At 39.1% G+C, this 22,694-nt stretch overlaps 1 protein-coding gene across 5 annotated transcripts in view; it reads right to left on the reverse strand.

Annotated features, from left to right (window-relative positions):
* The window catches only part of cadm1a (cell adhesion molecule 1a), a 712,922-nt gene that overhangs the window by 164,490 nt on the left and 525,738 nt on the right, over nucleotides 1-22,694 (reverse strand). For all 5 annotated transcript variants that reach the window (XM_041800657.1, XM_041800659.1, XM_041800658.1 and 2 more), the window contains one exon: nucleotides 271-417. In XM_041800657.1, the coding sequence (XP_041656591.1) occupies nucleotides 271-417 (147 nt within the window). The remainder of the gene's footprint in view (nucleotides 1-270; nucleotides 418-22,694) is intronic.

A 22,694-nucleotide genomic window follows, 5' to 3' on the forward strand; every position in this document is an offset into this window, starting at 1 on the left:
TCCTGAGTACATGCTTGAATGCACTCTGCATTGTTACATATAAAGTAGGAAAGTGAAATCGAAATTAGCAGCTTTAGCTGCGGCTTCAAAAGAAACCTGTCATTTCATGTCTGTATGTGGCTGAGAAGAGTGTGTCATGTGAGCATCATTTTCCTCCAGTCAAAACAAGCTAAGCTAAAGTAAGCACACTAAAGTATAGCAGAGCAACCTCGGCCACAGCTGACAGTTCTCCTGACAGTGATGGACCTGGTAATGTCGATTATTACTCACGTCTCATGTCTCTGAAGTAAATGGTCTGTCTGTTGGGATTGAGCAGCTGGATAACCGAGTCGTCGTTGTTCTTCACCCGACAGCTGATGATCGCCATCTCGCCCTCCACCACCGACACATTGTCCGTCACCAGGTTCTGACTCACAACTGCACAGAACAGGAGATGAGAACAGGGAGATTAACACAGGTGCACAAAAAAGGAAACTGAAGGCTTTGCAACTTTTCCGTACAAAATGTTACTTTTTTCAAAATGCAAACACATTCTGTCAAGAGTCTTCTTGAACGTACATGGAAAAGGTTTTTATTTTGGGGAGCTAGGGTTGTCATTAGGGCTGTAATGTTTTTTTGTATTCCTCCTGGACTGTCAAAGTTTGGCATCATGATTCTATGTACACAGTCACATTAAAAATGTGTCTGAATGGAGAAAAGACAAATACACGTCCTACAAGGAGTCCATACACAAATCCAGGTGCAGTAATGCTTGTAACCAAGGCCGCCAATAAGGGGGGAGAAAGGGAGAAGCTCTCTGGGGCCCAGCCAATCGGGGGGCCCATGGACGTCAGGAAAATCATGATCCATTTTAAAGTGAAGCTCTGATAATGATATTTTCATATAAGCTCAGTAATAACCACTCTTATTAAAGCAACAGAGAACAGGCCAGAAAATAAGATAGCAGGAACTGTAATAATTTTTAAGGGCATATAAATAAATAATTGCAAAATATAAAGCAAAAAGTTCCAAAAAAAGGCAGAAATAGGTGGTAAAAAGGGTGAAAGAGTGGCACAAATGGGAGAAAGCTGCAAATGTGGGATAAGAATAGAAAAATGGGTGGTAAATTGGTGTTAAGTGGCAAAAAGCAGCAAAAATGTGTTGCCAATTTAGTAAATAGGGATTAAAAGTAGCAAAAATTTGGTAAAAATGGGTAAAGTGACATGGTACGTGGTGAAAAATGGTTAAAGATTGGCAAAAGTGGGTTTAAAGTGGCAACAAGTGGGATAAAGCAGCAAATGAAGGTTTAGTAAGGAAAAAAGTGGTGAAAATGGGTCACAAAAATGTTGATTAGTGGTTTAAAAGTGGCCAAAATGGGTTGGTCGTGGGGAAAAGCAGCAAAAATCTGTGGCCAAACTAGTAAAAAGGGGTTAAAAGTATCAAAAATTCATTAGAAATGGGAAAAAAGTGATACAAATGGTAAAACATAAGTGAAGAAAAGTGTTTAAAGAGTGGCAAAAGTTGATTTAAAGTGGCAACAAGTGGGATAAAGCCACAAATGAAGGATAAGTTAGGACAAAAAAATGGCAATAAAGGTGGTAAATATGGTGATAAGTGGTTTAAAAGAGGCAAAAATGTGTGGCCAAAGTAGTGAAAAGGGGTTAAAGGTAGCAAAAATTGGTAAAAGTTAATTAAAGTAGCAAAAATAAGTGATGAGAAGTGGTTAAAGAGTGGCAAAAGTCAGTTAAAAGTGGCAACAAAAGGGATAAAGCAGCAAATGAAGGTTAAGTTAGGAAAAAAGTGGCAAAATGGGTCTTAGAAATGGTGATTGGCAACTTCCTCCTAAGACCAAAAACATGCTTGCTAGGGTTATTGGAGACAAACTTCCCATAGAGTGTGCCTGGTTGTCTCTACTGATTGACTTGGAACCACTACAAGGTGTACCTGCCTATTGCCCAATGACAACAGGGATTGGCTCCAGCTCTCTGCAGCCCTAAATAGGATAAGTGGGATAGAGGATGGATGGATATGGTTCTAGTGTGATTATCAAAGAATAGTGGTATCTCTTACTATACCATGGCGACTAAATTATACAAGTCCTTGACCCCCACTTTTGGGTAATTTCTTGTTTTCTATATGTGCAGGCAAACTCCTGCACAGTGTCTGATCAAACACATATGAAACCTTTCAGTACCAAAATATATGTGCAAATCACAAGGGATTGCAATACTTGATGGATTCATTCCTGTGCCCCGCCTTAAAAAATGAATGTGTGGTTCGCCAAAACACGTGGTATCCAAAAGTATTAAAGTACAGAAAATTTTGACAACCCTTAAAAAGCAGGGAGGAGAATGGGCTGACAAAAATGAATAGTAAACATGAAAATCAATGAGAAAACAAGGTGAATATCAACCCAACAAAGACTCTCTCTGTTTCCATGCCAGCAGACGACATAAATCACTGCAGGGCCTCACTGAAAGACCACACCGATGATTCAATAGGGACTACAATTCCTCCCCAGTCATATTCAAAGTACACAAACTCAAAATATTTTGACAGTCTGGTTATTTGACTGAGCCTGAAACTCACAAGGTAGAATCTATAACTCAATAGGGAGGGAAATTTTCAAAGTGTTTATCAACCTGTAGGTCAGGGCCTCCCGAGAGGCCACGAGATAAATGTCAGATGTCACAAAATGATTTACAGAAAGGGAAAGCAGTAAAACATTGATGCTACAACTAGGATACTGCACATTTTCAGGGTTTTGCTTCTCATTGACAATTTTCTTTAACTGCTGAAGACATTAAAACAATTCACACATAGCAGGTAATGCTGGCCTTGCAGGTAATGAAACTTCAAGTGCTTTCAAAGTCACAGACAAATTTCCACAGTTGGAATAAAATTAGGAGAGTTGGTGTGTTACCCTGATCTCAGTTGATTGGTGTGAGGTGGAAATAAAAGAGCCAATAAGAGTACTCTTGCAAGCACAAGACAGGAAGCTATAAAGCAAGTCTGGCTTTTCAGTGTGTTTGTTCTACTATTGGAGATGAAAAAAAGGTGGACAGAAATTCCTACAGCCCTCAAAATCCCTAGTGAGTCTACTACAGCTAGCTATAGCCTCTTTCAGGAGCAGTTTCTGTCCACCTTTTTTCCTTCCCAGCTCTATCACTGTACAAAGACGAGAACATGTCAAAGAAGCGTTCTTGCTCTTTAGAACTCAACCAGTTTCCCCTTCTGGTTTTCTGCTAAAACTTCAACCAGGTGCATGATGGGAAATAATGTGACAAAGCATGTGGTTGTTGTCTTTTGTTGCCCTTGCAAGATCAAGTTTTCTAGTGTATGGAGGAAATTTTGCAAAAATATAACATTGGCTAAAGATGACAAATGATGTCCTCCACAATCTATAGCACATGCACTCCCTTCAAAACAAAGCAGCCATACAGATTAATGCTTAAAGATTGTTTGCAGTAAATATCCCAATGATGTGCTAATGTGCAATAATGGGTGGCATGAGAACAAATGAGGGTTAGAAATAAACAGGAGTGGAGGAAAGTTAGTAAATGGACCTGCATGATACTGTTGTCATTACAGTACACATTAGGTATGATCCCTGCACATTACAAAAAAGCAATATTTCTAACAGCTTCACCGACTTGCTAAAAGGTAAATGATATCACATATAACCTCCTACTGCATGCCTAGCCAGATGAGCTGCACCCCTTTAACAACTTTTGTTTTTGCCTGCATGCTTTTAATGGAAATAGTTTTATACTATTAAGAGAATAAACTTTATAATGTAAGCGACTGAAACGGTGTGTCATCTACAAACGAGGCACTTCTTCAAAACAGCTATTGTATGTGAACCTGTTTGGGAACCATTTCCCTTTCTTTGTTTTTTTTTTTTTTGTCATTCTTCAATACACATTTAAAATGCCAAACTCAGGGTGCAGATGACCTAGAGGTCAGGTCACGCCCCTTGTACATGGGCGGCTCCAGTTCAGGTCCTGCCTGCAGCTCCTTTCCTGCATGTCTCTCCCCCAATTTCTCATCCCTATTTCCAGTTGTCCTACTCTCTAAAATAAAGGCCCAAAAAACCCCAAAATACTTTACACCTTAAAATGCCACACTGGTACCATATGAAGAGCTTTTCTGGAAACCAAACAACCGACTCTTATACTGAGCTGAGCCTAATGAGCCGGATCTCTAAAAAGAATCAGACTTCCCAGTGCAACAAGCAAGAGTGGACTGACAGCAGTGGAAACACAAGGGTTAACCATGCAAAATTAAACTGAAGCAAACCAGACTGCTTGGTGGAGATGGACTGCACTCGAGTTTAGCCCAGCTGTAGTAAGAGGCTTTTAATCCATGTCTGCTACTCTTTCTCTAAAGTTTTTGCCTGAATGTGTCACTACTTCTAGGACAAAAAAAAAAAAAATTACTTTTTTGCAATCTGAACAGTTAAAGCAGCCCTAAACAGTACAAAACTTTGTCTTTTTGATAGAGCTTCTCTATGAAGAAATCACTTCCTGCCCCCAGTCTGAAGTTCTTTGCTGTGAAATGGCATCATCTGCAGACAAACCACTCTGTTTAAATCATTGTTTCATTTTTCCTTATTTGTCTTTTCTATGTCTTTGGGTTTGTTTCTTGATCATTTCTAGCTTTTTGTAATCTCATCTCTGTCCTCTAACATCATATTTTCCAACCTTAAATAAGAAAATAGGGTAAGACATTGGTATGAAATGTTATTTTGCGTCCTAAAAAGATTGACGGCTGCCAACAGGCCAAAAACTCCTACCTCCAAAACCACCGTTATTCAGGGAAGGCGAAGATGCTGAACAGCCATACTCAGCATCTTTTTGACACTTTTTATTCATTCAAAATGTGTTAAACACTCTGACACATGTAAAGGCTGACCTAAAGCACAGATTTATGAAAAAATAAAATCATGAAAAATGGAAATGGGAGGTTTTGGCCTGGTGTATTAAAGCTTAATTTAGCATTTTAAATCAACAGTTAGTGCAGATATTTGTGACAATAAACATCACTGGATAAGGCAAAGCAGTCAGCTCTCTGTATAATTCTGTCCATTTGTAAAGATGTAGGTCTTAATGGGGAAATGTTGAAACAAAATAATCAAAAATAAAACTACCCAAAATTGCTTTGAGGCTTCAGGAAGCACCTGATAAAGTTCAAATATATGTGGAAAAAGGGGGCTACTAATCAGATGCCAGGAAAAATAAATGCTAGAATAAGCGTCAGAATATATCAAATAGTCTCCTCTGCATCATTTAGGCTGATTTTGGTCGTGTTTTGGGGATGCTTGGTAATGCAAACTAAAGAATCCAGTATTCCCCCACTAATACAATGAGTCCAAAGCCTGGATTTATTCTGCTTGTTAGCCCAAATTTTATATATTATTTTCCATCTGAAGCCCTGTAACCTTTTGGACTCTAAAACTTTTTGACCCTTCTGTTAATACTTTGGTTCTGATTGTTTTTAAGCACAGTGTAAGGAACAAAAGTCCTCTAATTGTCCTTTCTTCAGGACGTGTTTTGGTACAGTTTTAATGAGAGCAGCAGGTGGCCAACTAAAACTCCGTAATGTGTCTGTGGGAATAAACAGAACTGAGTGACTTGGGGAACGGCTCAACAAGCCTGTGGGCTGAAAAACATTGGTAAAAGCTGTCATCGGTCATGAGACGCTGCTTGCTGCACTTTCACAAACAATATCTCTGTCTGCGACATAAAAAATGAACTCTCTGCAGCTTTGTGCAGCTTTGATTTGAAAAAGTGCAGTAATAATGTATCTGACTTTCCTTTAGGGTTGCATCCATTGTTAAAGGTTGATGCTTAAATGTTGAGTGGCTTTGTTTTAAATGATCGCTACAAAACCGATGCATGGCAGCCTGCCAGCCGTGGCTGCAAGTTATGTCGCTCCCCTGTGCAATATTTTTATAGTGTGGTACACAAAAACACACACAGATACGCTGTAGGCTATGGAACCATAGATGAACACAAACAGGCACACAGTCTAAGTGGAAAATCAAATCAACACTCCAGGAAAGCAGCAGACTTTATTTGAAATGTTTATGGTCTTATGTGTCACCAACAGAGGAACAATACTAAATGACCAGAGGAGGTAAAAGTACACACATTCTTTACTGCAATAGAAGAACTGATAGCTGTGGAAAAGTGATGTGCTTAAAGCAGAAACAATGATATGAACCTTTATGATTTATGGTTAAATGGAACAGGATCTACTCAGATTTTCAAGGTGAAAAGAGCCCATGAAGGATGTTTCTATTTCTCCTAGTATGTCTCCTTGCCAGTACCACTCAGCCTTATAGACTGGGCACAAAAATCCAACCAGACTCCACCTGAGAGTATGCAAGTTCTTTATTTCTATTTATGGGTCCAAGTTTGATTTAAAGTCTATCTTAAATAAGTTGGCTTTCACAATTATAGTTTAGCCAGGAACACTCTCATCAAATGTTTTATCATTTTCTTGCAAAATATACAGATATACAGTTTTACTTTGCAGAGAAGGCTCTGTTCAAAACATGGTCCCCGTGTTAGTTAGGAAGCATACTTTGACTTTCCAAAGCGTGCTTGAAACCCCCATATGGATAGAGACGTAGATGAAAATGTGTACTGAATACAGTTAAATTAGTTCAAAGGCAATTAATACACAGTAGCTGGGATCTGAATATGAAAGTGCAACAAGCTTTATGCTATAAAGGAGGAGGCTGAGGTGGAGGAGGTTAAGCTTTGCCAGCAGCAGCAGAGTGGTGCATTAGCATTAATGCAAGTAGGGATTAGTGAGAAGAACATCATATTTGAATAAACTGCAGTGTCAGAGAAAAAGATGTGATTGGCCGGGAGGCAATAATTAGGATCAGCTGACTGTCGTATGACTACAAAATAAAGTTGTCTTGATTTGTTAACATGTAAACGTATATAGTACAAAAAAGATCAGAAAAATAGAGGTTTAAGTTGTTCAAATGTTCTCACAAAGGTTTTGGGCTTCATTGCTTGCACGGTGATGTCTCCAGGTCTGAACTGTGTGGCCCCATCATCTCATCAATGTCTCATCATCAAAAACAGGCAGGAGTCTGTGTCTGATATTACACTACTGGCACGGCAGCCAATCAGTAGCAATAAAACAGTTTTTGTCCTGCTTTGTCTTGATATAGTTCATTAATTTGGATATGAAAAATTCTCAAACTACTACAAGAAAAAAATGAATTAAAACAACCGTTGTGCAGCAGCTCTCCACCAGGGATCTATCAAATATAAAGTGATTGTGTCTTTAAGTCAAGCAACAAACTTAATCTTAACACCACACTAATGTCAGACTAGGTAGACACTGAGTAACCTGAGAGTGCTGTTTAAATCCAGTCTTGGCCTGTAAGGCTCTCAGTAAATGGAACAGTCGGCCAGTTCACTCTCTGCTGCTTTTCATTAGCTTTCATTAGGAAACGGATCACATTGCTCCAGCATCCCACCTTATGAATATGTCAATATTTATAAGCAGGTGGTTCAATATGGAGCTAAAACCTGCTAATGGGGTTAGAGAGTCTGGAAAGTTACTTTTCTAATCTTTTAATCACATGTGAGCCTTTAAACTCCTAAATAGTAGAGATTTTGCCAGTGTATACTTTTAAATGTGTGATTATTGTGATTTCTTTCTCAAAGCACCCTCAAATGCAGCATTTACCTGCACTCTGTTAAATAAGATGCCTTTTTTTGTCGTGTATTTGTTTCTGTATATAACAATTATTCAATTCTAATGAAGCATTAATCAACATAAACACAAGTCCATAAAGTCAGAGGTACTTTAAAAAAAGATGGGGGGGGGGGCAATACAGTGCAGTCTTCAGGAATTATTTACCACTACCAATTGTGCAAATATTTGCATTGCACACAAAATGATTCTGTGCTTTTTGTATAAGTTGATAAGTTGCACAAATTCTGTTGAAATGCATCATAAAATGGGCATACCAAGCAATGATACAGCACTAACTGCAAATGAAGAAATATTGACAGGATGTTTCCTGATGTTACACGAACATTGTTCAACTTTAAACTGCTGATATATTCCTATGTTTGCAGTCAGAGCATAAAGGTTTTGCTGGTTTGCCTTATGATATAATTACAGGCTAAGTGATGCTGATTTTGATCACTGGAGTGTAATTTTGGCAGAATATTTAAATGCATTATATTCCTTTGAGATGCAAAATCTATGTGTTGAATTTGATTTACTACTTTAAAACTTGTTGGGAGTGGAAGCAGGTGCCTAGACTGGGGTGTACATCTTACTCTTTCAGCCTGATGCTAAGGCAACAAACAACAAACTTTCAAGCTTTGAACTGGTGAACAGAATAATCATAAACTCAAGGACATAAGGGTGCAGATGGCCCAGCAGGTCGGTTACACCGATTCTCATCTCTGTTCCTCACTTTCTACTGTTCTTTTCTAAATAAAGGCACAGCAAAGCCCCAAAATAGCTCTTAAAATCCAACATATATCACAGGGATTTATAGGATTTTGCCTTTTTTAGGGTATCTGAAAGATACAAAGGTTTAACCAACCCTGCATTTCTATATGGTTCTGTAGAGTCCACAACATACACTGCAGCTCTGTTGATCCCTACCATCTTCTTCCACGGTGGGGTCTGCTTTCCTGCTAGCTATTGTACGTTTTTGAATATTTTATTGAATTATAGATGCCTTTGTGGTCGCCACTGCCATAAATTTGTCTTTCACTTGTTGCTTTGTTGTTTCTCTTGTCCCTCTCCTCTTCCTGCTTTTCTCCCACCCTCTACCCCTCCTTCTAGTCCTTTCCAACCCTGCACAGAGGGCTGTCAACATGAGTCTGGTCTGCCTGACAGTCCTGCCCTTTAAAGGGAAGATTTTTGTCTGATGTTTTTGGAGTGAAGGGGTATTTTTTGAAGATGCAGCATAAGGGTCATGCCACCCTCTTACATGTTAGTGTTTTTTTCAGTGAGGAGTGTTTTCTGTTGAACCAGCACTCTGCAGCGTTTCTCTACACAACAGCAAACTAGCTTTTAACATACTGATATGCCAAACAATGGAGAAGAGTTGTTAAAAGTATAGCCACCGGCCTGGTCCATGATGCTATGTATCCCCATATATTCTGAGCAGCGAGGCAGCTGCATGCAATACCCAATGAATGAGGTTGGAGTTTTAATGGCATCAGGACACTTACACATTTGAATGTAATCATTTTAGATTTTTTATTGATCTAATATTTAAAATTTAATTGCAAGGGAACCTTTTCTACTGTCTTCATATATCTTAATGATTGAATAAATTGTAAAGTTTCTTTTTGACAGATTTCAGTTTCAGATTTTTTGTTGTTTTGTATGCTGAGGTTTACTTCAGTTTAGAGCTATCTCTATTTTTTGAATGGCTTTCTTTTGGGCCTGTTAAGCACTTTGAATTGCTGAATGTGTACACCTTGCTCTGCAAACCAGGAATGAATACAGTCTTTTCTTGCCTTGCAATAAAAATATGCTTTAAAACCCAGATTTTACAGTAATTTGGCAACTGCAGTCATTTTACTTGAATCAAAATAGATCATTTATCATGTTAAGTTCGCCCCTTAGCATCTCTACAGTCTTTAACATTACAGTTGGAGGACTGTGAGTGGGTATCAAGTGAGCGTGCCATGACACCTGTTACTCATTTACACCACAGAAGTGAATAGAGGAGGATGGTGCTGAGTTTTGGCTTTTTTTTCCTTGTATTTCATCTGGTTGCTGCACTAGATTTAACTAACATTTTAAAACAATCTTTTCAAGAAAAGTTTCTTTTCTTATTATTGCATAAGAAAGGGAAGGCTGAGCCCTGCTTGCCCACAACCATCTCTGCTTGCTGACTTTTAATCTTGGCAACTTTAGACAGCTTCAGACTAACTAAAATCCCTCCACCGCCCCTGCTCTCTGCATGTTTCCACAGCTTGAGATGTTAAAAGTTACATGATGTTTTGACACCATCAACATCACACAAAGTGATGATGCTGAGGGCAAAAGTCTTAGCTTTTAGTAGCTAAAAGGAGCACCGCTGTAGCTGTTTAAAATCACAAGCATATCACACATGGTCAGGAGTTTTAACTGAATAATGCCTGCATAGTTTTGTTACACATTACGCGGCTCTTTAACATTATTGATTCAGAACACAGGGTTACACTGGTTAAGTGCAAACTGCATGCTTCTCCTTAAATTTCATAAAGAGCTGTTTGCTGAGCTTTCAACTCATGTTGAGGGAAAAAAAAAACAAAAAACTTATGGATAGAATCTGTGTGATTCCACCATATGCTTTCCTCCTACATAGATACAAAAATAGCATCACAAATAACATCATCTTCTCCAAGAGGCTAAAAGGCACAAACTCAGGGGTGCAGAGGGGGGAGAGAAGCTAAAGAAAACTACAGAAACCCGAGAAACATCAACAGCTAATTTGCATGCCTCAGTTGTCAAGCACCTCTAAATATTGCCGCCATTTAGGAGACAAGGGGGACGAGGTGGGAAGAGAGAAATTGCATCCTCTGATGCTGACAGATAAGGAAAGACAGCTTAACAAACGAGATTCAAATCAGCATTCCTCGGCGGCCCAAACACAGCCCTAAATAAATGAACCTCAGCGTCTTTAATATTCAAGAGTGAGCCTCATTTTTCAAACATGTGCAGAGTGGGCGGTGGGGTGGGCATCTGGTTATGATAATGCGCTAACACACTACAAAATGCATTTCAAGGCATCCACTGAAGGTTACAAGGCAGCTGCAAGGTGTCTGCTAAGTTGTGTTTTAGGCCATTGAGGTATAGTAAGAAGGACTTCAAACGGTGGCTGCTTTGTCAGCGCCTTAATTGTTCCTGTTGTGCTAAATAAACAACTCTGACATGCCGGAGGACGCTACGTGGAGGAGGCGGGGGGCTTTTCTTTAATTAATGGCCAACAACAACCATGTGCCACGGCCTCCCAGGACACTGTCAAAGGTGTTTAAGAGAAAAGCACGTCCGACATCTGGGTGGGCAAAGGCCTGTTTAAAGCTGCAACATGAAGCTTTTTAATTTTCAAAGAGTATTTTGACATGGAAGTCAGGAGGGTAAGGGATGTCAGAAGACTAATTTAAAGATCCAAAGGAAAACAACAAGAGGCAAAGCTTGTAAGCAGCTTGTTTCTTATTGGATAAACTTGAACTAAGTAACCTGTTGTCTAGAGAATGTGACCTATGGGTGAATTCACAAAGAGTCCTTGACTTTAACAACCCTGCAGGTAATTAAATCACTAACAGAACAATACCTCAGTGTTTTTGAAAATATCAGAGAGTGTAACTTCCTTAATGTTTAACCCGACGGTAGACCCCCTCAGCCTTCACTTATGATTCTTTCCTTCCATCTATCCATCCGTTTATTCCTCTATCATCCATACATCCATTATATATATATATATATATATATATATATATATATATATATATATATATACAGTGCTTAACAAATGTATTAGACCACCTGTCATATTTGTCTCAAAGACCATCCAGCATCATGAAGTGCTTTAATGCAGACTCTCTCATTTTCAGTGAGCTCTCCACATTTTACCATTTTGAACAGGAATGAGGAATTTCAAACTGAATTCACCCAAATTTGAGCCGGCTCACTGGGCTTCTCTGAAAAGTCAGAAATTAATCAAGCATAACATTCAACCACTTAAACTCATTTTTCAATTTAGGAATGCAAGTAAATAACTATAATTTGACATATTAATCAAGAAGTAATAATGTGCTTTACTTTTTTTCATTTTTTTTTTGTAAATCAGTAAATTTAAAAATTCATGGATAAAAATAATAATTCTATTTTATCATTAAAAATATCATTTGGGTTAAAGAGCTTCTACATATTGGTGTATTAACCATTGCAGAAACATGAAAAATGATTTTGGTAATTACCAATGCTGTTAATTTTGGGCAGCTGTGGCATAAACCTTACTTTGGGTGGAGGTCTAATAAATTTGTTAAGCACTGTATATACATATATGAAAGCTCAGATCCATCCATCTGTGTTAAATTCTCCATCCATCCATCCATCCGTCCATCCATCCATCCGTCCATCCATCCATCCATCCATCCAATTTCCAGGCAGAAACTCACCAATCTTTGCGGACCATCCATCCATCCATCCATCCATCCATCCACCCACCCCATTTCCAGGCTTTAGTCCATTCATATATCCAATGGCCATTCACCCATCCATTCATTATTCTTTCCCTTTATTGGGGTTTATTCTTTCTATCCATATATCTATGTGTCCTTTTGTCAGTCCATCCATCCAAGCATCAAAAACTTTTTTTTTCCTTTTAACCATTTATTTATTCAATATCCATCTACAGATCCATCCTTGCATCCATCCATCTGTCCATTACATTTATAAGCTTCGATTGATCTATCTTTCCATTTATCCATCCATCCATCCATCCATCCATCCATCCTTCCATCCATCCATCACTTGGGTGGGTTGTTGCCTTCCATCAGTTTTTTGACCCTTTTATCACCCTTTTTCAATCCATAAATCATTCCATCATTCATTGTTTTACAAGTTTCAACCCATTCATTCAGCCATCAATTCATCCCTCTAAGTGTGATTATAGAAAAAAAAGAGTTAGAATGATTACCAAGTCCCAAATTCATACAAATATAATGGACATTGAAAACACAAAACAATGGATCCAAAGCACTTTTCCTGCAGAACCACCTCCACCAGTATACATTTGATATTTTGATAGCCTGGGTGTTACTTATTTGTTATGTTGTCTTCTAGTTCCTACATGATTTTTGCTTATATTGGCATGCTTAATATCAGTAAATCTACAATAACTTTGTGCAATTTACTTTATGTCGTGTTTAAGCCATCATGCTTTTTATTTTACATGAATTGATTATGATAAATGAATTGTGCAAACGTCAATCTACCAATGCAAATTCGCAGCAGTATGTGGGAGGTACATTTTTTACAGTGTTAAGTGCCATTTGGTTTGAGCTTGCTTAAATTATGTGCATGTAATTGTAATAATTTCTCCTGTAAAATCATTGTATTTGTATCGCTCCCATATGTTAAAATAATGCAGCTATATAGAGAAACTTTGCAAACACACTGGTTTGACTGTTGTCACATCATCTGTTTGCAGGTACATGATGAGGGCATGATTCAGTCCAGGAACACCAACACAGGAATCCTTCAGTTTTACACTTTAACGTTACTGACACGTATTCTTGTGTTCATATCATAAATATTTCATGGCAAGCAGAAGAGACAGTAAGACAAACAAACAGATGAATGCCATCTGTGTCCCTTAGATGGAGTTTTTCAAACAGAGCATGTTCTTCAACACCTCTGAAGGCTCTATGGAAGCTGCCTATCAGCATTTTCATGGGAGACAGCTCATCAATATGTGCTGTAAGTGTTGGAGTATTAGGTTTAGTGGCTGAGGGGCAGGAGGACAAGACTAACAACACGCTCCCTTCAAACAAAACACTCACACTGATGCTTTTAGTGAGATGCATTTAGTTGCATCTGACAGTCCTCCATGAGAAGATAAAGAGTCATAACTAAAACAGACATTATGATAATGGTCCATCAGAGAGGCAGGGAGTAATATATGACTGCTTGTCTGAAGTACACTTAATGTATTTCTTCCAATTGTGTAAATCAATCACCTAATTTTCTTTTTCTATCATAAATGGATGTGTCCATTCACACAAACACAAAGGCACCAGAATCACCCGTTTCTGGATGGATGAAGATGCCAACAATGTGCAACAATGAGACAGGCATCATTTTTAAACTAGGGTTTATCAATACCAACCAGTCAGAGGAACATGTCGTACTTTATTTCTCATTCAGCAAAGCTTTTAGGAGAGCATATCTCCAATCTCACATAGTATGATACTGCCTGCAGTGCAGAAATAGCCCATTACTCAAGGTCAGAAACGCCTCTACTGTAAGGTCAGGATATGTTTTCACATGGAAGAACCACAGCAGCTGCTTGGAAATGAAACTAGATTAAATGAAGACCTAACAACAGGAAGGTTTTGTTTCATGGTAGGTTTGTTACATCATCCAAAAATGCAAAGATTTCAGGGACTGATTGAAAAAGCTGTATCAGCTTTTCTGAAGAATATAGTTCCCTTTAGGAGCGGGCCTCCAGTTGATGATCACTGCTTTAAGAACAACCCTGCATGATCAGACAAGTTCATCTTGCTGGATAGATATTGCTACCTCTCATATGAATATTGAACCAAAAAAACTCACTAGATATCCTAGACACCTGCATTTTGAGTAAGTTTGAGCTTACAAACTCATCAGGAGGCCGCCATGTTTTGGTCCGCGCTGGTACTGTGATGTCACTAGCGCTCCATGACATTCCTATGCAGTAACCCGTTTTCCAGGCTGGCAGTATGTTTTTCTGCTTGCAGCTGTTGCTGCCATAACAGCTTTCATACCAGACATGAGTTTGTCTCCCTGCTGTCAAAGCTCTGTCATTCCTCCTAAGTTTTACCTCAATAAACCCCCCTACAAGTGACTGGATTCAATGTCTAATGGAAGCGTGCTGGAAGCTTTTCAAAATAAAAGCATTATGCACATACGAAGGGAGCTTCTCCAAAGGAACGCTAAAGCGGGCTTTTACTTTGAAAATCACAAACCGGAAGTGTTTTGTACTGTGCTTATCTTTACCTGCAACATTTTGAACCATGTGGAAACTGAAAGCTCCATAAATAATGGAAGTTTGGGGAACAACTTTATTAAACAGACACATTTTAGCTTGTGGCCTTCATTAGGTTCATCAAGAAACAGATTTCAAACATTCTACCAATGTGGGCGGACATATTTGATACAACAAGGTAAATATGGCTCTGTATTTTTTTTGTGGGTGAGACGTGCAGGGTCTCTGAGATGCAGCCCTAACACTGGCTGCCAGTCTGAAACAGCGGTTACCCCATTGCAACGGCAAGGAGTGCTGCAGAACCGTGACATCACACTACCAGTTTGGACCAAAACACGGCGGCCTCCAGGTGAGTTTATAAACTCAAATTACTTAAAATGCAGATATCTACTGAGTTTTTAGTTCAATATGCTTAGAAAGAAAAAAATATCAATCCAACAAGATGAACTGCCTGATCATGCAGGGTTCCTTTTAAAGAATTATGCACAAAAACATATAGTGTGAAAAAGTATGAAAGGTGGGTAACTTATGTACCATCTTATTTCTTTATGGTTGCGTGACACAGTAGTTCTACACCAAAGTTGAAGATCAAGTATACAGTGGTATTTATAATGGTATTTTCATCCTGCCTTACATGAGCCAAAACTGTAGCATTGATTTTTTTAACCCTAACCCTGAGTCCAGGCTGAGGATGTGTCGAGGTACATGTATCTTTTGGACTAAATGTGCTCTGCCAGTGTGCATTGCTGCAGGCCTTTAAGGGCATTTTAGACTTTGACTAATACAGATAGATAAGGTCAAAATTGTCAAAGTTGATCTTTTTCTAGTTTTATCAAGTGTCATGTACCTCTGATATTTCAAACTCCCCCCCCCCCCCCATACCTAGCAGCATATTTGGCCTTTGGCACTGGAGAGGGGCTACATCTGCGCCTTCGGCCAACCACGTCAAAAGTGGAAGCAGCCAATCCCAGATTAAGGTTGTCAGACAATGACACTCCACACAGCAGGGTATAAAGCTGGCCCGAGGCCCACGCTCACTAAGACAGCACTGAAAATAAAACAGCCATGTTCCATTTGTAATACCTGCATGTTTCCATTTGATTTAATAGGGAAAGTATGCATGTTAAGTTAGCTCACACAGAAGAAGGAAGAAAATCAAACCTACATCCCATTGCTTTGACACATATGAGATTTAATGATAATAAGGTTGTTGAAAATACTGTATGTGAATCCAGGAATCAGTGTGTCATTGTACTTCTTCAATCCCAGCTGCCCTTGCTGTGTTATTAGCTATAATAGCAGCAGTTCTACTGTTAGACATGCATTTATTCATAACCTGTCTCAATCAGAGAATGATGAAACATATAGTAATCTCATACACAGTGTTTTTTCCTAATTGATGTACTTTATATTTGCATGGCTTTCTGCTCTCTGCACCAACACTGATGCATGCATTGTTTCCCATTAATGTTAGGACAGAAGAAGGATAATTTCACTTTGACATTTCAAAGAACATGTGTCTCTGAGTGCACGCTTAGTGAAAAGCGTACAATCATTTTCTCCTTCTTGCTCGGTGTGTCTCCCGCTGATAAAATGAAAATCTTTGTACTCGGTCAGAGTCTTACTCCGTGTGTGCTTAGGAGAGAGACAAACAAAGAACAAAGTGACCGTGTTTGTATTTTTCCAACAACTGATTGCAGCCAGAATTGTCTGATTGCATGTTTTTGCAGATGTGTGCGAGCACGGCTGATTGTATGTCTCTGTTGACCGCAAGGAGTTGATTTCTGAGTAATCTTTCCCAACAGGCGTAAGAGTGCACCATTATTACACAGCGGGGCGTTCTTTACCATAATAATGGGGAACAAATGCACGATGAAACATTGGTATGTATGAGGAAGTATTACAGGAGACCTTCAAGGTGAGGTTGTCTTTTACACGTGTGAAGATTTTAAACATGATGCTAATGAATAATCCAGTGGGATGGAAAAAAACATTAGCTTTTATCATGTATCTGCCACGGAAAACAATGTTGAGTAGTCAAATTACATCTGGACACAATCCATCTCCTCTTTGGTGACAGATATTTGTGTTTGAGGGCCACATCAACAAGGAAATGGAATCATTTTTGGTCTTGTTTTTAAAAAATCCATGTTCAGACAACAACCTTTTGATAGCAAGGAACAGGCAATGATTGGGCCAAGTGATCCCAAACTACAAACTGACTCAAATTCAAGAAGACATTCACAAGAAGAAGCACAATCAGAAGTCAGTCACTTCCAAAACTGTTATGGTAAACGTTCTCACACAAAGAACCATGTTCTTTATTCATGCACTTTATACTCATGCACTGTACCATACCTCAACTTTTTATGATGACTGAGTGTGTTTAGATTGATTTGAGCATATTTCTGAGTGTGTAGTTTGAAAGCTGGGAGAGGCGTGCGCAATTTCGTTGTATTTATGCAATGACAATAAAGGCTTCTATTCTATTCACAGTAAAAATGTGCATGTGCAGAGATGGTGCTATTAACGAATGCCTGCCCTCTGGACCCTTTTCCCAAAAGAAAACACTTTGAGCCCAAATGTTCGAAATGTATGTTATTTCCCCTAAAATCATTGCACCTAAGCATGAAAGCATGAGCTGATGCACATGTTGAGACCCAAGTGCTATCAGGCCAACAACCTTAAGTGCATGACAACCATTTCAGTCAAATGAAGCTAATAGTTCATGCAGGACACAGTAGTCATACACCCAACTGTGGTCAGCTGACGGCAGGCTGATCCTAATTATCCTATAATTTTCTCCCAGCTCCCACAGCCAATCACAGTTATTTCTCTCAAGACAGCGGTCCTGTTCAATATGACGTGCCTCTCAGTAGTTGCTGCTTGCCTTAAAGCTGATGCACCTAGCTGCTGCTGCTGCTGGCAAAGCTTCATCTCCTCCACACCAGCCTCCTCCTTTATAGCATAAAGCTTGTTGTACCTTCATATTCACATTCATTCTACCGTTTATTAACTGTTTGAGAGCTAACAGTATTTTATTTACCACACAATGTCATTCATGTGTCCATCCATATGGGGTTTCTAGCTATGTGCTGCCTGACTAAACAAGGGAGCATCTTTTAAGCAGAGGATTCTCTGTCAAGTCAAACTGCATCCATTTTGCAATTAATGGTTAAATGTAAGATTAGAGTGTTCCTGACTGAAAATGGTAAGCTTTTGTTGCATTTGCGGGTTTGCAAAACTAAACCTGTGCAGGTCTCTGGCAGCCGCAGACTTTTTTGGGCAGTCATGAACTCTCATTCATGACTATATGTATGTGCTGTCATCTTGAGCAGCACAACTACTTTTGTGTGTGGACTGTTGTCATCCTGAGGAGCTGACAGTGTGTGGTGACAGAGAACAGGGACATAAAATGGCCTAAGTCTACTGTCTTTGTCTAGAACTTTATGGCTAGAATATAAAAAAGGTATAGGTTGTTTGCAGTCATGTGATCCAGAAAGTCAGATGGGGGGCAGGAAGTGAAGAAAGGATATGAGTTAATGTAAATTTAATGTAGAAAATTAGTATGTTAAATATGGCCAACCTGCAAGCAGCAGTTGTCATGAGAAAATTTCTCAAAACATTAGGCATCTTCCCTACACTTGACAAAAGAAATCACCTTTCCCACAGGTTAACTAAGTTGCTGATGGAGTGACCAGAATCACAGAAAACTCTGTCCTGCAGACCATACTATTAACCAAATAAATCTTATATGATGATGTGCAGTTCTGTTTGACAGCCAGTTTCCTTTCCCAATTCAATGAGCGAGGCTGGATGGACATCAGCTGTGGAAACTCAAACAAGATCAGGGTAGACTGAACCAAACCAGACCATGGAGTGTTGTTCCTCCAGGCTTTAGAGGGAGGCTTTCAACCTATGTTTGCAGCTGTACGAAGCTAATTTTTTTCTGCAACTTGAAAGGTCAGCAGAGTGCAAAACCCTGGCATTTTGATAGGGCTTCTCTATACAGAAATCTTATTCTGCCCCCCATCTGGAGTCCTTTGCTGCAAAGTAACATCATCTGCAACCACCCTTCAATGCCTACAGTGGTTGCATGCACATGAAGAGGGAATATTAAGGATTTTTAAAATGCTTTAACAGGCTAAACCAAACTATTTAAAGTGCAGTATAAAATGAAACGAAAAAACTTATTTGGACTTTACCCACTTGTATTATATGCAGTAGTTACTAAATAGCTGTTGCTTATTTGCAGTTGCAGACAGTCAGCCCCACTACAGCATAAAGAGTCCTGAAAAAGAGCACAGCTTTTGGCTAATTAAACAAACACTCCAAGAGCAGTAAAGCTCTTATTTGTTCATTTTCAACCATGAAAACTATTATCTCTTGGTTTGCTTTCTTGTTCTTGTCTTCCAAAGTTTTCACCAACATCCATTATAAAGAATTTAAGAGTTTACAGACGGTGTACAAACTCTCCAATGTTAGAGAAAACTCTTGTTGCCTCAAAACTTCTAGGAAGTTTGCCAGTCCAGAGAACTATTCCCGAAGTGTTCCAGAGCTACTCAGAAATGAGCCAGATAGCATGGCCTGTCAATTTGTGGTAAAAATAGATCCATACATTGAGAAAATCTCACTGGATGCCAAGTCAATATGGAGAAAATACATGCAGTATTGGCAGCTCTGCTTCTCCAGGCTGCCAATACTTCCTGTGCTGAGGGAGTGATGTAAATTTAGGCTCACATAAGCATTAAATATGTCAACTTAAACTTAGTGAGACAGATATGCGAGCACAGCTGTTATGGAGATCTCCAGGGCTCAGATATTGTGTCAACAGTGTCTTTATCCCCTCCCAACATTTACTCCACTAGCAGTAATTCAAACGCCACGTCTTTTGTGGGTATGAGGCTAACACTGGAGTGGCTACAGAGACTGTCCATCTTATTGTGCTGCAGAAGTCTGCAGAAAGAGGTGTCTATGGATCAACCTTTCAGTGTGATGGGCTGCAAACAGGAAATCAGATTTCAGTGTTTCCTTTTCCCCACACTGATGTGATTCAGCGGCTTTTAACAGTGCCATGAACAACAGCTCTGCCTGGAAAGTGAAATGAGAAATGTTCAATAATTTTTTCTTCCTTTCTTTTCAGTGAAAGGACCTGGGGGAGGGACATGGGGGAGGATGTGACACACAAGAAGTGACTGAGAGAAATGTGTACCATGGTTTTACAGTTCAGTACCCACAGTTTAAAGGCAGAGGTTCAGCTTTAGCTGTTATTTTATGTTGTTTACCACAGGATGGAAAAGAGAAATGGGCTTAAACGACATAATGACACCCAGTGGTTCTTAAATCCTGGTATTGATAGCTTGGATTTATTGCTGGTTGTTGGTATGTTGGGACTAAAAGTGACCATTTTTCTGAGTGAACTGGTGTAATCCTAATTGAACAGTAGCTGCTGAAGCAAAACTATTCAGGTTATCATTGTCAAAGGCATGTCGATACAAAGCGCAACATTTCTGTTTCTCCCCCTTCAAAATAAAAGCCTTCTATGTCATACTATCTCCCCCCGCCCTTACATTGAATTGTAGAGGCATTAATGTAGAGCTGGTGTAGTGCAGAGAACAAGTATCTGATGTGATAAGATATTTACAGTCTATATCCTGTCAGGACAGATTGTAAGGGCATTATCACATTAGGCATGATTGTTTTGTACCATGCTCGAGCATCAGTAACACATATCTGTGCCTGATCACACTTGCCTCTGTATTCTGTACTGTTTGTTACAGTATATGATGCAATGCACTTATTTGGTCCGCAAATCCACCAAAAAGAAGAAAGAAGAAGAGGCAACCATTGCAACTAATCATATAAACATTTGTTTTTTTCAGTGTTAATTACGTCGATTAAATCATGACTAAAAATATTCATTGACAGCCATTTTACCATGACAAAAAAAATAGATCTTTGATGACTAAAACTGGCAAAAAGTAAGTTTAGTTTTCATCAAGATGACTAAAACTAGACTAAAATGTAATGTAGTTTTTGTCAAACATTCAAAATTTATGATATTTCTCCACTGTGGGTAAATCTGTCAAAAGCAATGCAGCTGTAGCTATTCTGCCTCTCAGCTGTAGAAAGCAGGGACCCCAGGTTTGGCAGAGTGCATAGAACCCTCTACAGTGATTTGGTTCCAGATTCACAGGAGAGAATAAATGCTTGGACTAAAAGTACAGACTAAAATGTAAGGATTTTTTATGGACTAAAACTAGACTAACATGTTTTTGAGTTTTTGTCAACTAAAACTAAAAGACATTTCATCTAAAGACTAAGATTAAGATTAAAATAAGAAATTGCTGCCAAAATTAACACTAGTTTTTTATGTTCCCTGTGGACACTGGCACCCTTCAGACTTCACTGTCTACTGTGCACGTCAGGGTTGGATCATAATTTTATTTTATTTACGTACCTATTTTAGCTTATTTTATTTTTTTGCCGGCAGTTGTTGAGGGGTTTGCGGGAGATCAGCTGATCTCAAATATATGGCGGCGCTTGACTCCTTGGCCTGTCTGAACTAATGCTTTTTGCTCGATTAACAAGCAAAAAATATCAAAAGGCTGACATGCGGATGTCCAGCTGACATGGAATATTTGTTATGGTTTAGCTGCTAGTTGTGTTTGCTGGCGATGCTGTTTATGCGTGTAGGAGAGAGATAGAGAGAGTGTGTTCGAAACATGAAAATGAGACAATAGATCTGACTTCTTAATCACAAATTGCTCACACTGCTGCATCAGTGGCAAGTAAATGTGTATATGTATAAATGGGATGGACTAATAGTGAGGGTTAGTGTGCAAGGCAGTCCTTGCATCAGTATGTAACGTGGAGTGCATGAGTGGGCGGTGCAAGCAAAGCTTTGAGTAGTCACACGATTAGAAAAGTATTTTACAAGCTCAAGTGCATTGACCTCTACCCCAAGTTTTGATCAAATAGTCTGAAATAAGGTCGCTTTACTAAACATAAAGTAAGATTTCACAAGTTAAAATGATGTTTTTGTCCATTTATAGTTCTGAGATTGCCTCAGAGTTTTATTTGGAGCAACTTTTCAGCCACAGTCTTTGGGAAGAAGAAAAACTCTTCCGCTTGCGGTGCGAATGCCGTGTGAAAGCTGTGTTAGCGAAGACGACTGACAGCCAGAGGCAGCTGGAAAAAGGTCAAGATCCTTGTATAGCCTGACCACTTCAAACAGTGGAATCCCTCTTGGTGAGGATTTGAAGGAGGCAGCTCGGCTAATCTGTGTGTCGACGACGACTGTTCAGAGGGGAAGCTCAAAGATATGGCACACAGAATTTGTGGGAGATGATCCCATTGGTCTGTTCAGGGATCAGACTCCACAAACAAGTCACTGATGGTGTCAGAGAGATGGACGTTTTTAAAACATGCAGCAGCAACAGGCCATACTAGTGCTGTATAAAAGCATCACAGCACAATAAAGTGGTGCGTCTTTTATTATGTCAATAGAAACTGAAAATGGGTTCCAAGAAAAAGAAATGACAAAATTATCAAAGTGGTTTTGCTTGAGATGCACATAATAGTGAGACGACAGGAAACCAAGACAGCATTTAATGTTTTTTTTCCTCCTTTTTGTTGAGTCACTGTAGAGCTGCACACAAATCTGCATTTGCTCTATTATTGATGTTTTGTGTACCTTTTAATGTGTTTATGAGTTTTACTGAGCAGTGAATGGTTTTATAGAGCCCTGGTGGGTGGCACATTACAATGCATCATACTCGATGACTGTTTAGCATTTTGTCATTTACTGAAAATAAACAGCTGCAGCTTTTTTCACATTCATAATCCTGAGAGGAGTAAATTAATTCCATCAGCAATGAGGCCATTACAGAGGTGATTGAATATTTAAACACTGGCATGGCCTTGCATTTATGAAAGATTTACAGGCTTTGTTGTTTAGTTTTCCTTATTTTTT

Source organism: Cheilinus undulatus, linkage group 12 (assembly GCF_018320785.1).
Source record: "Cheilinus undulatus linkage group 12, ASM1832078v1, whole genome shotgun sequence".
Classification (NCBI taxonomy): domain Eukaryota; kingdom Metazoa; phylum Chordata; class Actinopteri; order Labriformes; family Labridae; genus Cheilinus; species Cheilinus undulatus.